Here is an 18,678-nt window from a genome sequence, read left to right on the forward strand (position 1 = left end):
CAAGGGCCATTTCAGATTGATAGCAATTTTAATAAGAAGCAATGTATTTACTGACATACAGATCCTGGATTTAACATTTTATTATCTGAATAATTTGTATGAGAATTTGAATAGGATTTTACCACTGAATGTTACTGCAAAGGCCAATTTTTCAAAGCTTTATCAACAGGCTTCAAATATATTGTATTTCTGTACTTGTCATGGAAAAGAAAGTCAGGGCAATGCAGTTTACCAATTTTCATCTTGCAAGTCACTTCCAAGACCTGTACAAGCAGAAAGATGTCGATACAAACCCCCAGACTGGTAAGAAGCTAAAGTGGGGAAGCTGACGGCAAAAATGGCGGTTGGTCTCACTCTCCCTCTTCCATTGCAGAGGCATTAAACCCCTAAGTAAATTTCCAATTCTGTAAAAGACTTTTAGCCAGCAGTCAGTCTCTTCTCCTAGCAAGGATTAGCTCCCACATATTTGTGCATAAGTATTTGCTGGACTGGAACCTAACAACTTTACTGAGTAAGCAGCTCTTCTGAAAGTCAGTTTCTACATCATAGCTTTTACATCATGTAATCTAATCAATGCAGCAGGAGCAGGTTACTCACCGATCGATCACAATCTCTTTCTGTCTTAGCAGCCCCTCTTTAATTTTCATTAAAGATTCCCAGTTGCTGAAGTCCTGATAGCTGGTAGCTGGGTAACTTTGACGAGATGTTCCAGTCGGAACCTGCATAAAATAATTGCAGAATTAGCCTCCAAAACAGTAAAGGTAAATAATATCCTAGATAGCAGGGCATTTACAAAGCAGTTTGTTGTTTTAGAAACCAAACATTTGTTTTTTGGTTTAATTCAGATTTGCTTTATAGAAAACTAATCGGATTTATAAACAAGTTTCTTGAAACAAACTTCAGTCCGGTGTCAGTGATTTAAAACATATTTTATAATTTCTCTACTAAAGAATTCATAGCTCTGAAAGCAGTTTGAGATGAAAAGCTCATTTAGAATTTAAGTACATAATTAAGACAAATACCACAAAATGTTCATATTCTGATGCAATTCTTGTAGTACTACAAATGAGGTAGCTTGATAGCTTTAGGTCTGCTGATAACTGCAGATAGCAGTTACCATTCCTTTCACTTGTTTGACTCCCACCTGTAACTTTAGCACATAGAGAAAGAGAAATTCCCCTAGATGTGTGTGCATTTAAAATATAGAACATGGGAATATAATTCTGGTTAAATTCTAACTGCTTCCAAGAATAAAAGTTTCACAAGTAACAGGTTTCAGGCTTTCCATTCACCTTCACAAAAGCCAGGCTATATATCTCACAACAAACTGAGGATGACAGTTGAACTGAATATGAATCAACAACATTAGGGTTTGGAAGAAAAGTAAACAACTAACTGGGATGTTTAATCAAGAAAATTTTTATACTCAGAATAGAAAAAGTATTACAAATATTTGTATCAGGAATTCACATAAGGGAAGGTTTAAGTTAGAACTTCTGTGATTAGACTGAGGGATCCCAGCATCAGCTGCCATGAGGTATCATCTAATCTTCCACCAGTTTTTTAATCACTGAAAAAAAGATTTCTCTTTTTATTATCTGGGAGGCATCTGGACTATGTTTTATGGTTTTGGAAGAGAGCAGAAGGGAAAAAAAAAAAGTGAAAATATGGCTGTATTTTTTTTAAGTTTAAATAGATTTTAGGACATTTTTACTTGTATTGCTCTAAAATTTTTTAAATTTCATTTGAAGTTACAATAAACTGTATTAAGACCAAGACATATCATCAACAATTAAAATTAGGTAAACAACTGTCAAGCAGTCCATGCTTCTGGTCAAAGCTTTACTGTGAATTATAACACTGAATGGAGAGAATTCATTGCCTAAACCCCCACACCATGGTGTTCTGAAGTCAGGAAAAAACTCCTGACAGCTGTGGTCTCTTCTGTAAGCTGAAAAAAGTATTTTTTCCCATTCAGTCTAGTTCAGTTTCATCCCTAGCTTGCTCATTGATAAAATGGACAGAAACACATTTTCCCTCTTTTAATTTATAACTTCAAACCAGATAGAAGATGACAAGACTTACTAGTTCTAAAATCTTTCAAGACTGTCACACACACCACCACCGTCCCCAAGTCCAATTCATCCGTTTCAGGGAATAACTCCTTTGCTTAATAAACTGGATAGCTTCAATAGTAAAATCAGTTATGAATGATTTAAAAAAAAAAAAAAACAAAACATCAACAATTCTACACATTAAACACTTCATGCCAATTTCTGGCCAAAGACACACTGAAAATATTGACTGTGTTCCTTGCCGGACAATATCAAGCACTGTATCTTTACTGAAAAGGCCATATTGACTGGATAAACAGCGCTTTTTGAGGAAAAGTAAAATGTGAAATAATATTAATATCAAATTTTCTCTCAAAATGGTTCACTGATTGATGACTATGGTTAATATTTCTTATCTCATGCTCATTCATGATTACATCCCACAAGCAATAAAAAACCACAGAAAACATTTGAAAATTCTCTCAATTGTTGCACCTAAAAAAGTGCCTGATACAACTGCTTACTGAAGCATATTCTAGGTTTGAAAGTTTTGTGGGAACAAAATTTGTCACATCTGCAATTTCTAGTAAGTCAGTCCGTTAAACCTATGCTTGTTCAAGGAAATTACATTAAAGATGGCACTGCACTCTATTGGGAGGCAAGGCATGGCAACGCTAAGTGCTGCTTGGATTAAGATCTACCACCCATTTATTAACATTTGCGATCGATTTAGCAGTTGCCTTCCTTCATTTTTCATGTACAATGATCAATATTAGCATTAAAAAATCCTAAACTGGTGATATCACCTTGGCTTTTTTTGGTTTGGGCAGCGGTCTAATAAAACTTAGGAAAGATACCAAGTCTTGATTCTTCCTTTAATACATATGTAGAGTCTTTAAGGATCAATGAATCTAAAATTCATTTTGCCTGAGTCACTCAATCCAGACCAGATAACTTCAAAGTCATGTTTGGTGCTTACAGAATACCTTAGGATTGTCACATATTGTTCTGTATTACAGTTATCCACGTGACTGGCTGAATTAATGGGTACCAGCACAAAACTATTTCAGTGAAAGTCTCTCTTGGTCACATATGCCATGTCATGCAGTATAAAGTGACAACATCAGGAACTATCACTGTACTTTGTGTCATGACATTTTTTCCTTTGCTTCTCCCACTATAGTGCTGAAAAATGCTTTTCTATATCCACCTCAATACCATTACGCTACAGTCAAAAAAAAAAAAAGAGAAAGAAACAGTCCTTAATGCACTTGGGATTAGATCCTTACTTTTCAGAGCCAGAAATTCCATCTCTACCCAAAAGAAACAACCCACAAGGGTTTGACATGATAAACAGGAAATATATGGCTTTATAAAGCCAAATCAACCCATTTATTGAGCAAGGTGAATTTTGTCTTTAAGACTGAACTATAAAAATGGAGAGATTAAAGACAACTATTTAAATATGAATCCATCTTAACTGAAAACATTTTGGAAGCCACCAGTGGTTTCTCTAGCACAATTCTTCAAAGCAAGCATATTACTTCAATCTAGCACCTTTCCAAACTTAATAGTTTGCACTACAATTAGAAAGAAACCCTTCAACTTTGGTACGATAAGTGACTATACAGGAAGTTAATTAAATATTAAGGCTGCTGCAAAGCAAGGCAATGAGTTTTGCAAAGTTAAGAACAGAGTATTATTTTGTCAATTAGATGCTAATGATACTGTGGTTTTTTTCTAAAAAAAATCTAATATATAAGGCCTCCTTAGCTGACTGACCGAGATGCTTTTGGCTTTGGACTATATCTGATCTTATGGAGTATATACATTCTGTATATACATATGTAACAACAAATAAAATATTATTTTGTATTACAACTGTGTGCTTCAATTTGTCACTCTAAACAGATGAAAACAACAACAAATTTCTGTTTCTGTTTCTGAGATCATGTTTCAGCCAATTTAAAAAAAAGAGAATATGCTAAAAATACTTCTTCACGCTTCCTAGAATAACAAGACATTTCACTCATTTATAAGCACATGGTGTTGACTACTCCAAACAGCTTTCTAGCTGCTTTGAATGGTGTGGTAACACACAGGTGGTCCACTTACATTTGAGTATTTTGTCTCCTAAGGACATCAAACCAAATAGTGGGAGCAAGATACACTTTTAGGACTCATATACAGAAAGCCATCCAGAACTTGAAGTCCTCAACTTGAATCCTCCACAACTACAAAATAAAGCACCAGCTTGAAACACACGGCATTCTTTTCCATCTGCCCTAGAAAATACAACTATTTTTGTCGCCTGGCACCTCTTCCAAGAGTATCAGCCTTGGACTGAGAACATCTGTTCAGTGAAAACAGTATCCTTTGCACAGTGGCGTCCAAAGGTCCTCGCTAGCTTGTTTTTTGACAAGGGCTTGGCCTTGACTTTCAAGACCTGGCAAGGCTTCAAGTCAGTGCTGAGGCACAGCTAGCTGCTGGGAAAAAAAATAAAATAAAAAAATCTTTGCTGTACTAGCCTATATGCAAATATTTATTGCTGGAACACACATTGCTGACTGATTCCATCATGTTTCTTAACAGTGGGAAAATAATTTTTCTCTAGACTGCAGGGTAACAACATTTGGATAACTTAGGCCAACAATGGCTGGGTTTTTAATTGTGCTAATTAAAATTATCTTCTCCAAACATGCTTGTAGTTTCTGCCTGAAGCAGTTCAGTGTCTCAGCACACAGAGTAGCACAGCGTTCCACGTAACATGCTGTACTGCAAAGTAAAGGTGGAGTCCAAAAATGTCAAAATGATAGCTCATCTCAAAAAAAAAAGCAATGGATTTTTCCTGAAAATTGCAGTTTAAATAATTTAGCACTGTCTACGCTACAACTGTAAAGTTTTCACAGCCCACTACTAACAGCTAGCAGAGTGCCAAAAGTTATGCTAAGTGAATGATCCCTTTTGGCCAACTGCTTGCACTGCCCTACGCTATCTTAACACCCCCTCTGTAGGTAGCATTCTCCTCTTGCTGCATTTTACAGGCATTCATTATTCAGGAGAAAGAGAATTCCATGCATCCACAGCTAATCCAAGGCAAAGATTCAGCACAACCAATGTCAGCAGGAACGCAAACGGTTCCTTTTGTTTGACTGACAGTGGAGGAAACAAATACGAGTGCCCCCACGGGCTGCACCTCAGGGACATGGCACTTGCCCTACCACCTCACTGGGCGATGGGGGAGAAAGAAGAGGTGGATGTGGCAGCAGCAAGCCCAAATGCACGTTATCACAGAGACACCTCTTGCTCTTTGCTCCCCTGTGATGGGAAAAGGATTAGATCTGTAAAGGCAGAGCAGCGGTCACTGATGAGCAGTGACTGCAACGCTCCCCGCCCTGGGTAAGGAAAGAAGGCTTTACCCATCCTTTCCTCCCCACCCAGATTTCTTCCTAACATCAGGCCGAGTGTTTCAGCTCACAACAGCTCCCATAATTCAGACAGTCCCGGAGGATCATCTGTCTTCTTGCCAGCAAAACACGACAGGGCTAGTGGCTCTCATGCAAGAAAAGCAAGAGGAGGCCACAACCATGGAATCAGGCCCTAATTTTAAATCACTTTAAAAGCAAGGCAAGGAATCATTTCTATAGAAAGAGGCTGGGCCTTGCTGAAATGCACTACAAAGAACAGCCGAAAAGAAGCATTATAACAGATTCCCAGATGGGTAAAAACAAGGCTATGGACTGATTCACAAAATCCAGACTTGTGGTCACCACCACCTACTTACCACTTCACTCTGTTCCATCTTTGCCATTTAGGGAAGACAGTGTTTCTGCTCAGCAGGATATAATCACTACAATTCTTGGCAGCAACACCTAGGCTGTTTCACATTTTGCTATACTTTCACAAATCTCCAGCAGTCATGGGGGAGAGAACATCTAATCATGTCCTTGCATGCTTGCTTCAGCCATGGTACACGTGGCATTCTTTGGGGAATTTTTAATGAGGAGGAGGACATCATTAAAATAAAAATTGAAACATCATCAAATAGTGAGGTACTGAGAAATACAGACGTATCATAGAGAGGTTAGCATGCCAACAGCAAGTGGTGAAATCCAGCACAGAAAAAAAATATCAAAAAATCAATAAGGCTTGGAAAAAATTCCCGAACACGTACTTTACACAGACATGCAACCTGCAAAGTAATTAACCTAAGAGGGACCACAAGTAACAGGGAGAATAAACTTGACAGGAGTTCACAATTTAACCTGCCTGAAAATCAGCTTAATGCAAGGCTGGATTGCCTATATATGATATGTCAGGTCACAAAGAAAGAGGGTGAGGAAAGGAGTAAGACAGTGACTTTAAATAGCTCTGGCATAAACCCAGCTGGAAGAATATGTTCGGTTCTAGGCTGTACTACCAGAAAATCACTGTACTACCAGAAAGTCACTGAAACAGTAGAACATGTTCAAAGAAGAGCAACTCTAATGATTAAAAAGCTTAGAAAGAGTGATTTATGAGTAAAGAGCTAAATACCACAAAGGCTGAAGAGACATGAAATCAGCCAGCAAATACTTTGTTTCCTAGGCTGAGAATCCATACAAACCAGGGGTGATGGAATGAAAATTGAGACATGACAATTTGGGATGAGAGTATCAGGAGAGAAAAAAAACAACAAACAACCCATCCCACCAAACTAAAAAGGAGAAAAGTAGCAAAAGCACCTCACAAACAGCTAAAAGAAGATTCAGATTTTAAGATTTTAGGATCTACACTGAATAAATTTTAGGAGCTGAAGAGCAAGCCAGTCCTTACTTGATGACGCATCAGGACTTCTTCTCAGTGTTAGGGTTAAATTATGCTGGGACCACATATGTGTGACTAAGGACAGAACTGACTACACTATGCCACTACACTACCTAACTCACAGTTAGGCAGCTCCAACCTCATAGACTGAAAAACAAGAACAAAACTCATTTAAGAAAGGGCTCACCTTAAAAATATATAGCCACAGTTGAACTACATGGACACTACACAAAGGATTTCTACAGAATAAGCAGCCAGCGTGACAGATGCAGTAAGTGTTACCTCTGTTTTCAGTAGTCTAAATAAGTGTTGGTAATTTGGAGTCTCAAAATTGGCTAAACAATACAACAACAAAAGGACAATTCCCACACACCCCCTCTGCCATTTTCACGTGGGTTTTTTGCCATTATAGAATCAGACCCATTCAGTTTGGCATTGCAATTATCATACAGGGCTTTACAGAGCAAGCACATGAAGTCTTTTGCTAGTGCACTAACCTGCTCCTCCTCTTTGCAGCAAGTGTTTAAAATAACAATAATGAGTTGTTCTGTTCTGCAAGGGGGGGCCAACGCGCCTCTCTTCTGTTAGGTGGAACTGCATTATTCCATCTGATAACTTTTTAAAGCTTTTCCAATAAAAAATTAAAATGCTAATGCTGACTATTTACAGACAACACCACGATCATCCTATCTTTCAGAAAGTGGAGAGCTCTCAAAAAGGAAAAGAATAAACAGTAAGAGCATTAAAATGCCTCCTAAAAGCAGCATTCCCTCTAGCCATTAAACCTTTTTCAAGAACGTTTGTCGAAGCCTCCTTCACAAATGAAATCCCCACTACACACAAGGCATTACATACTTTTTTAGAGACCTCACGGACTTGACCCACATAAGCCAGGGAGGAATTTGATTGTCCTACAAGTTACTGTTATTTGTACATTTACTTCTTCCCCAGCATTGTTTATACTGCAGCTGAGGCTTCAGAACTTTATCAAGGTCAGGTTTGATAACCACAGCAAGAGAGGAAGACATGATCCCTTACCACAATAGCTTACAAATGAATTAAGTGCAAAGCATAGCAAGTATGGTTGCTGGGATACTAAGAGAGATGGGAGAAAACAAATGCTAAGGTCAGGTATGCTATTCACCACAGAGGAAAAAAATATTAAAAAAAAAAAAAAAAAAGAAGAAGTTTTGCTACCGATGGCATAGTTACAGGGTTTTGATAGCAACTGCATAGTCGCTTAAACATGGCATAAATTTACACTGCTTTCAAAGGGAGGGGGCCTGTTCTCCTGCCCCTTCTCACCACTTCAAACATTCATACCTTTCAGCCCCCTTCTGACAGCCCTAGTCCTACACTCTCCCTCCGTCCCATACACACGAAGGTTATTTGTATCTAGGTCAGGTTCCTATCAGATTCATTGTACAAGGCCATGTGAAATCTAGCACCGGCACACACTGTTAAGTGGAAAAGCAGCGTACGAGACAACACGTTTTGCAGTGGCACAGCTTTGTGCTGGATTAGTATGAACACACAACCACAAGCTGAATTATCTCAACTCCAAACAGTGCCAAAAAGTATCAGTTTGTGGACCAATTATCTTCTAAGCTTCTGGAAAAAATACTATTATGCAGCTGCTGTGACACTGTCAAGTTACTGGCCAAGACCTGGTGTTTAGATATGCAATCAGTTCAAGAAAACAAACTTCCACATGAAGGTGGCATAAGAGAATAAAAACAAAAGCCTCCTGCACTTTCTTATCTTTCGAAATAGTCCTGTGCTGGTTATCTGAATTACGAGAGCAGACACAGGACCAGCAGCACAGCCCTAGCCTACAGTCAGAGACTGTATGTGTGACAGATCTGTATGTGCTCAGAATCTGCATCCAGCAGGGGTTACTGAATAAAACAGGAATATAACAGGGGATTAGTAAGGGAAGTGAAACGGAATGCTGGCCACCACTTAACTGGCAAGGTTTTGTTCCCTCTAGCATCTTTGATGGTATTGTGCAAAAGTCCCAAACGACAAACTAAGAAGTCTCTGAAAAGACTTTGCAAGATCCCTACAGATGCATGTTGTTACTGTAGGAGGCAAGGGCAGTCTCATGACAAGAGGCTGCAGCCACTCAGCAGTCCTCCGTGAGTTTCTCGTCTCTGTCACCTTAAGCTACTACGCTCTTAAAGGGTGAAACCGGCACTCCCAGAGCTGCAGGCTAGATTATATACCCTCTTCTGCTTATCTTCCTATGAACAATTACAGTTCTCTTGCTTTTATGCATTGTTATAACATTCCTTTATACTCCACGCAACACCAATATTATTTTTGTCAGAAATCCTTTCCATTTATATTCTGGCAAATGTTACGAACACAAAACACTTCTAGGTGCCACTTAATATGACGTTAAAAGCAACAGTGCCTGGAATTTTCCACTGATAACAACTGGGTCTTTCCTAAGTATAGAAGCACTTGTTTTATTAAGTGTTCATTTTATCTTCCCATTACATTTAAATTCAAATGTTCTTTACTAAAAAAAAAAAATAAATCTGGAGATGAAAGGCAGCTTCCACAAGGAGAACAACTTTAACCTTTTTTTTATTATTTTTGAAGCTTTTAGTGAAAGCTTCACTGTGAAATTGATTTTTTTTGTTTCCTATTCTGGCCTGGAAAGGAGCATGACCAAAAAGTGACTACAGTTATTCAAAGCCCACAAAAAGACCACTGTTTTAAGTGCTGCACAAATGTAGGATGTATGTTATTCACTATAAAATTTTATGAACTGTACAAGATGGAAATAGATTAGAAAAAAGGAATAGTTGGGAAGACAAGATAAAGTGCAAATCAGTCATAAATGGAAGCACCCCTAAAAGTAAAATAGCTCTCATTTGCACTCAGGCATCCTCAACCAAGTTCTGATAATTTATAAAAACCTTTATGTTAAATGTACATTGCTAATATGTACAAATACCAGTTTACTAAGGGTCAGTGTTGATTGCTCATTCGTCACTTACTACTACTGCTCAAGGCCAAAAAAGAGTGGATGCAAAAAGTGACCTAGAAAGCAAGCAAAAAGGTGTCTATTTTTTGCCAGCCTGCACAAACTCTGCAAGGATGAGCAGAGCTGGCCATCAGTCTTGCACAGAAACTGACAGGTGCCCTTCTGTAACAAGAGGATAATGAAAAGAGAGTGCAACTTGGGTGAATATTAGAAGGGGGAAAAAAATGAATACTTACTGCTGTGCAGTAATTGGAAAAGAAAACATAAAAGAACCTAATAAGCACAGAGCATCAGATTCTCTTAACAAAACATGCAAGCATACTGAAAGAGAGATAAATCACCCTGAATTTAATGTGAAGCTGGAGTATACATGTGGAGAAAACTGATGCTCTGCAAATTCTTTATCACGGGTCCCCATTTTTCAAATGGAAGATCTTTAGATTCTACCAAGGGTGTTGGCCCCTGAACCAGAAAACTGAGCCTCTCTTCTGCGTTGTGTTTGTTTTATTTTTTCATGACTTCAAAAGAAACATGAGCCACGAGTGTAATATTCACCATATTTAACTAAAGTTAAAAAGAAACAAAAAACTCCCACAAAAATAAAGCAGAAACGTTCTAAATATTTATGACAACAAACCCAAGTATTCACACAAACTCACAAAAGCACACCCTATTTAAAAATGGCAATCCAGAACTGGTCTCTATGGGCACTTGCAGAAAGAATGGAGTCTAGCCAAATTAATGGAACCTGTGCATTTCAAGTTTTGCAGATGCAGCGTCTGTACATGTTATAACTGATAGCACAAGGGGAAGGAATGGTTAGGTAATACACTGTTTTCAACTCCCTTTTGGGCTGATAAACCAAAATAGTAAGCAGAAACAAAGAAACCCCCCGGCCCAACACACACACCCCTCCCCCGCCTTTGTTTTTCTCCAGTTCTCATTACCATGAACACAGATTTAAAAAAGACAAGGAAAAAAGACAAGGATATTCTATAAACAGCAGCAAGTGGGGGATTTAGTAAAGCCACCCTACTGGGGACTGGAAGACAAAAACAAGTTCTCTACAAAAACAGAGTTAATGAGGTCTATGTCAGAGCTCTGCACAACATGAGTACAGTCCTCACATTTGTTGGTGACTACCTTGAAAAACTTCAGCAGATGGAAAAATTAGAGGCATACTTATGTCTTCTGCCCCTACTGCAGCAATTCTCCCTTGGACAAACTAGCTGTGTTTCAGCCAGCAAACCAATTAGGACAGCACATGGACCTACTATGAAAAGACTTCCATTGCTTCGGGCAGGGATTCTACCACCATCCCTTCACAGCATCACATACATTACATATCATCATGTAAAGAACAATTATTCAGTAACTTGCCCCAGAATTTTGGAAAAAAAATGTTTTGTTTTGGTTTTTTTTTGAACTCACATGGAGACACCATGTACCTGCATGACTTTCAAAATTTCAAAGGGAATTACCAAGGCTTTGCGCCTCTGACAAATCAGGTCCTGGAATCTCAGAAGTCAGACATTTGAAAATCCTGGCCTGAAACTTCTGCGTCACTGACAAACAGAAGAAATGCAGCCAGTTTAACACCAGACTCTCTGTGAAACAGGGAACCACACAAGCATGGAAGGTAGTCACACAATTTGTGTGTGGAATAAGTGACGGATATTCAAAATGTTTGGCTTCAATCCAGATTATGAACCTTTCCCACTTGAGTTTATGAGGGGTACTTGAAACACACTTGTCTCTAACAAAAGTAGCAGTATGATGTAAGGGTGCATTTGAACATCCGTGTCAGTGTGTGAAGGTGTTTTCCTTCCTTGGGAGATAAACTGGGGGTGGGGGGTGGGGAGCCCTAGCACCTTCTTAAGCTAAGCAGAAAGAGTAGAAAAAGTTCACGCTAAAAAATAAATATCACTTCCATCACCAGCAATTAGTACTTGTCACTTGTAGGTCTCAAAGTATCTTAAAAAGAAATTAGCCTTACAATTCTCCTTCTACAGAAAGGAAACTGAGACAAGAGCAAAGACAATTTGTCCAAGGCTCTCCAAAGAGCACCAAAACACCGCAGATTCTCTAGCGTGGAAACCATTTTGTAAACAAAATACTGTTTTTAACAGATACAAATGAGACTATCCCTGCCTAAAGAAAAATAAACATGTGTTGAATGAAGTTTTTGATTGAATTAAAAAGAAAAACAAAGTCTTATCCATCCAGAACATCCCTGGAGCCAAAATGGAGATGAAGCTGCATCTTCTGTTCGAGAAGATCTGAATCTATTTTTCATCATGCTGGAAAATGTCACACACACAGGCAGGTCTCCTGATGCTCCAGCTGGAGACTCCCTTTTGTGTCCAATACTGAGAGAATGAGAGGGAAAAATTATTCCCATTGTAGTGATGTGCCACTCTGCTAGAAGTGGGGCATCTGCAGCAAACCCTTCCTAGTATACTGTCTAATACTGCATCAATAATACCAAACATTTGGAAAGAACTAAAAGCTGGTTCAATAACAACTAGTTCAAAGCTGTATGTACACCTCTTTACCTAGTTTCTCTGTGATTGAAGCTCAAAATAGCTTTCTTACAGTCTTTGAAAAAAATCAAAAGAAACACGCACAAATCCGGTAACATGGATGAGATTCATAAATCATATTTTTCCAAATTCTAGTCCACTGCTACCTCCATTAAGCTATACTCTATCCACTAGTCAAATTCAAAAGGCTTGCTAATTATCAATTCACCTTTCTGCGCTGCCGTTACTAAGGTATCTTAGATGAATGGAAATCTGCAAAATCCTCCATACGTGGAAAGAAGCACCAGGAAGCTCAGGTGGTCTGTAGGGAACTTAGGAGATCCTCCACACTTTTGCCTTTGTAGTCCTACATGCTGAAAAAGTCACACTGAATATTCAAGCAGGTGTGCTTTTCAGCTATATAACCCTATAAGCATATTTGAAGATCCTTTTTACACAGAAATATCCCCTTTTTTCCTTTCCCTTCCCCTCATCAAATATGCTTATACTCTGTTCACAGTGGCAGCTAATATATTAAACTAATGATGTAAAACAGTATATCCATAATCTGTACGCTTCTTAATCTACACATTCAAATTTAATGTAAATGCTGCAGTTTATTGCAAGAAAAAAACCAAACTATATACATACATTTAATCTCTTTAAAACTAGTACTAGAGTAATCCAATATAACACGAATTAGGCAACCGCATTTTAACACAGAAGAAGGAGGCTCATCTAGAAGGTGGCAAAGTTCATGTTTCAGAATGAACCGCCTTTGTTTTCATTTTCTAATTCACAGAGATGTCAATACTATTTTTATACCAAATATTCATATAACCAACTGATACAAAGGACTATATTTCAAAACCACAGGACCAATTCATTTTCAATAGAGGCCACAAAAAGAGAAAAGCAAATAGTTTCTTCTGTCAAAAGAAAGTCATAAAAGGAGGAAGAAAAGCTCTTCTTCACATCATCTCGGTGGCCAGGCAGCTACAGCCAAAAGGACCTGTGAGACTATACATGACAAAGTTTCCACGCTCCAGTGAGTGACAACATAACTTCCATGAGGAAGCAGCTGCCTGTAACAAAATACATAGTCAGAAAATATTGGCAAGACCGGGAGATCTGTTCTTGCTACTCAGAGATGGTCTGAACCAGAGGAGTAGAGCAACATTTTTATTTTGGCACATTCTACAACAGAATAAAGAAAAATACGAAGTTTTGTACCTCAAATTCTCAACTAATGGAGTTTGGGATCTTAATTTTCTGGGGTGCTAGGAGTGAAACAAAATTTTGTTTTTAAAATAAAGTATTTTTTTTGCCTGCATATGTAATTGTGAAACAGCATTTCTACAGAGGGAAAAGACATTCTGCTATTTAAATAAACTTCAGTGATTTCTGATGAAGTAAAAAAAAATTACCTTGGTGTTTTAGCTATGAATTGCATGTAACAAAGAAAAGGAAGTGATGGATAGCTGACATTCACCATGGGAATTGTGCTAGTCTTATTTATAGCCACTCCATTAAAAAAAAAAAAAAAAAAAAAAAAAAAAAAAGGCAGGGCAATGGGCAGAAGAAATAAGTGAAGAAAGGAAAGACACCATTCTGTAACACCAACCGAAAGGAAGAAAGGTGTTTCTGGTTCACATTCCCCATACACACATCTCAAAGTAGGAGCAACTAAAAATTAGCCTGAAAACCCTTTAAGTGTCTGATCTACACGATCTCCATGTTGATTTGAATGAAGATCTCAGTGAGGCAAGGTGTTGAGGCCACTGATCTACAAGCTCCCCCTCCACACTATGTGAAGGTGGTCACTTCAATACTCTGCACAAGAGAATCCTTCAGCTTCTAAATGCTGCTAATGCATTCATCATTTGGGCAATGTTTACACGCTTCTGTTAGGACAACCTTCAGCTGAAGATAGGTAGCAGCTAAATCTAAACCCCAATCGTTTCTCCTCCATTCTGCAGTTACTGTTTAAGTGGAGATAATCCAGCACTACCACTTGGCAACTGGAACATGATCTTCCAACTTTATCTCTCCTTCATATGCCTTTGTCCCGACGTTCATCCATCACTCATAACATGTCAAATAACACAACTAATCTCTACGCTTCCTAGAACAGTTTATCTCAAAGACACTCAACACAGTTTCTTAGGTATAAGGATCTCAGCACACCACCTAAAGCACATTGTTCAGCTTAACCAATTGAGGACACCAGTAAACACCAAAATACAGTTCTCCCTAGCATTTCATAGAAATAAAGAAAACTTCCACTGTAATGAAGATCACTGAACTTCCTATTCTGTATCATGGTGCTATTTTGAAGACAGTTTGCACCACTGCAATTAACTGCTACTATTCAATTATTCGACCTTCATTAATCTAGTAAAAAAGTACATTTCATTGATATGAAAGCAACCAGGTAGTTGAAAGAGTACAGCTTTTTGTGCTGTTAATATTTTGCTGCAAAATAAAAAAGCTACATGGGTCAAGTCTGTGCTAACTGTGTTGTCTCCAAGTGAAATAAATGCTCCCTATGGGGATATGGGAAAAGGAAGGCCACGGTGGATTTTCAGAGCAAGAGCCAGGCAAAATTTCTTGTTCCCCTACTTCTCTCCTAACATGGGGTCAAAGCACCAAAGACAATAAACAGGCGTTACACACTTCTGAGCCCTGTGATCTACTTTAATGGTTAAAAGTTCATGCCAGTAACAGCAACTGAAATGAAAACATTCAAGCTGACCTTTCCAAAAATGTCTTTGGTTAGTAACAAATCAGATGACTAGTCCTGCCAGAGCCTTCAGCATTCCCAAAATGAGAAATATTTCAGTCCAAGTTGTATAGTTTTCTATTAATTTATTTGGTACAGTTTCTTTAATCACTTTGCAATGGTACATTTCAAAAGTTGCAGCTTCAAAAAGTAAGTTCACCTTATTTCTAATGAGGAACAAAATGTGAAGATCAATCTAATCTAATGACTGTCCAATGCTTAGGAAAAGTAAACACTTCTTGTCCTAGAGGAGAATAACACGACGCAAAGCCTAAATTTCTCAGCAGAGCTGTTTCCTAGAATGCTAACAGAGACTGTAAGTCTCACTATAGAAGCAGGAAAATCTGCAGCCTCAGAAAGGCAACTTCGTCCGCATACATCCAAAACCTTTTGAGATTCCAGATGTAAGTGAGCATCACTGAAGTCTGTTCACACCGGCTGAAAAGATTGCTTTTCCTGTATTTTTAGAAGGAAGAAAAAACTCCTATCTCCCTTTAGGTTGTATTAGACCTGCAGTACAAATGTAACTGAAGGATACATTAGGTGGGTCCTTTCCCTTAGCAGAGATCAGCAAAAAGCGTCTCGTAAGCCACATTTGCTGATACCTGGATGGCTACAAGCAATTACCCGTGCTGCAGAAGCATCTCAGAATCAGGCCAGAAAAATACTGGTTACAAAAAGGAAAGATCTCATTCTAGTGTTCATCTCCAATACCAAAATCTGCTACTCTGTACCTCCTACACGCACAAAGCAGTGCACATCTGTGGGAGCATTCACTTCTCCCTTCTCTTCATTTTTACTTTTAAACCAAACACGTGCAACACAAGAACTGTAGCAGTGTGATATCGTGAAGGTACACTTGCAGTATGGGAGAAAACTGGAGCAGCACCATGAAATAATGCACTAACCTGAGTACTCAGACTTACTGCTGAATTTCTTTACTTGTGTATTATAAATAATTGGGCTTGGGTTACGGTTCATTTCTATGCAGAGTCATGGATTATCAACGGACCAGATACTGACATCTCTAACTCTTTACACAGGTTATACAGGTGGCCAGTGTCTACAGGTGGAATTTTAAAAAATAGCACACAAAAGGCCAAGAAATTATTGCCATTGTGAACAGAAGTCTTATTATTATTTAAATAAAGGAGCTGGTATGCTGAAGTATAACACGTCTCTTTCTGGACATTATCCCAAACATCAACCGGATCTCTAAATAAATTTATGAGAAGAAACATGCTCTGGTGGCAGATTTCTAATCCCACTGGAGAAAGCCCAGATCATCTCCATTTAAGGTCAAGCAAGCAACAGCTGCACATTTTTGTTCCCCAGAACAAAATAAAGCAGACCAGAACCTCCAACACAGATTCCTTTTTTAAAGGCTTTCCTTTCCAATATCCATGGGTGTCTGGACCCGTTCACCCAGTGGTGAATCAAACAGTGCAATGATGTGCTCCTATACGTTGTCTGTACCTGTCAGACTGACAAGTCCCGTGAGCAGCACTTTGGCATCTGCCTCCGAACCCCACCAAAATCCCCATGAGTTACACAAGGGAGTGATACTAAACTGAACTAGAAAAATGTTCTCGAGAGGGTACCTGAACAAGCTTGTCAGAGAAACAATATCAATACAACATCTACAACATCCATGTGGTCTGAATTTGTGCATGTTATTGTTATTTAATGAATATAGTTTCAATCTTAAAATTTCTTATCCGAGTTAGACATTTACAGAAGGCATGTGTTATATATCTCATGAGATACTACTTTTTTTATTAATGCCTTACCTTACACATTTAAGTATCATTCTTTATACAGAAGACTAACCTATGACTGTGTCAGCGGCTCACAAACAAAATCAGCATTCTTTCAAAGCATCTCATTTCTAAAAAACTCTAAAATAATTTATTACATCAAGTCACTAACAAAAGAAGCTGAGAATTTGGGGCAGAGTAACTAAACACCACAATCATTTTACAGTGACTTGGTAAAAGGGAGGAACTGGCATCACAGCTACTGCAGCGCTGGGTGTTGGACTTTAATAACAAAGTACAGAGGTGAACTTCAATAGTACGAGTTTTATATTACATCTTACAAAAAGCAAACAATACAATGATAGCAGTACTTTTTCTGGATGACAGCATGCAATAAAAACATGAAAATTCCCTCATAAAAAGACCAAATACAGTTTGCTTGACTGTGAAAGATTTATAATGTTAATAACGCCATTATAAGTAAATTATGAAACCCTTTGCAGTGGTAAAGAACTATCACTCCTCACCGTGGAGATATTCAATTAACTTTCAAATGAAATATGTGACCCTAAATTTCCTGGGTTTGATATTAAAGGATAAGAGAAAGCAGGCAGATTTATTATATTAAAACTGAGTTTCTAACTTCAACTATGTTATAAACAATTTTGCAGAAGAGCTAAACCTTATTTACAAAAATAAAAACAGACATTGGAAACAAGGTGGTACATCACCTCCAAGGTGTTTTTGTGTCTGGTTTGCAGCAGGTATCACAGCAGGGCTTATAGGGAATGAAAAAACCAAACTAAACAAAAAAAACCCACCATGTCTGGTTTCCTGCTCAAAGACAAGGACTAATCTATGCTAAACAATTATTGTCAAAACTGGATCTGTAAGTGTTCAGAGTTAGGCTGAGCTTCTGTATTTTTGCCTGCAATTTCCAAATGAGGAAAAGGCACATGCTGTCAGTTGCATCCGCATACGAAGCCTGATGCTGGATGCTCGCATACTCAACAGTTCAGTCCTTTCACATTGAGTAAATCCTCCACTTCCCAGATGCATGAAACCTACTCTATATATGCACTGCGGTCTCATTTGTCATTTCCCAACACAGGATAATATACAGAAGATAACCCGCAAAGTAGCATCCAGCTGCTACTCCTATTCAAACAAACAGAACGTTCTCAAAAATCGCTTGGACAGTTTCCAGCCACAAGAGGAGGGAGGGGGAGAAAAAGGGGAAGTGTGTGCTTTAAAAGAAAGGTAAATACTTCAAATTATATAGGAATAATAAATTTCAGAGATGAACTTATATATGCCAGATTTTATTTGGGGAAAAAAAAAAAATCCTTGAACCCACAAATTAACTTGAAAGGTTGAAAGAGGCTTGAAATACAGAGAAATTACTTCAGTTCAAGCATTGCCAGAAGAAAGATCATATTGGGAAACACACATCATACACCGTAAACTGAATGCCAGCTGTGTAACCTAATTATCAAAACTATATGTACTTAAAGTGTAGTTTAAGAAACATCTTGTACAAAAGAAAATCATTCCAAGTCAAAAGCCTGTATGAAATGTGATCACCCACACTAGATGGTTTTTTATGATGAAGAAACATTGCTGTAGCAAAAGTAACATATCCAAAACAGCTCCCTGAACAAATTACCATTTAAGTTCTTGTTTAAGAAAAGGCAGGGTGTAAGCAAGCAGCTCCCTTTGCTATCCCACTGAAGCGTGCCGCTTCCCAGATTCCTTCATCCTG

The 18,678-nt window shown here is 38.3% G+C and overlaps 1 protein-coding gene across 7 annotated transcripts in view; it reads right to left on the minus strand.

The window, feature by feature from the left end:
* The window catches only part of CEP85L (centrosomal protein 85L), a 158,092-nt gene that overhangs the window by 34,625 nt on the left and 104,789 nt on the right, over positions 1 to 18,678 (minus strand). For all 7 annotated transcript variants that reach the window (XR_012775243.1, XM_075498626.1, XM_075498627.1 and 4 more), the window contains one exon: positions 598 to 719. Coding sequence is in view for 6 of the 7 variants with exons in the window: in XM_075498626.1 (XP_075354741.1) it covers positions 598 to 719 (122 nt within the window). In the remaining variant the exon portion in view is untranslated. The remainder of the gene's footprint in view (positions 1 to 597; positions 720 to 18,678) is intronic.

The sequence above is a fragment of the Mycteria americana genome, chromosome 3, assembly GCF_035582795.1.
Source record: "Mycteria americana isolate JAX WOST 10 ecotype Jacksonville Zoo and Gardens chromosome 3, USCA_MyAme_1.0, whole genome shotgun sequence".
NCBI classification, from domain to species: Eukaryota; Metazoa; Chordata; class Aves; order Ciconiiformes; family Ciconiidae; genus Mycteria; species Mycteria americana.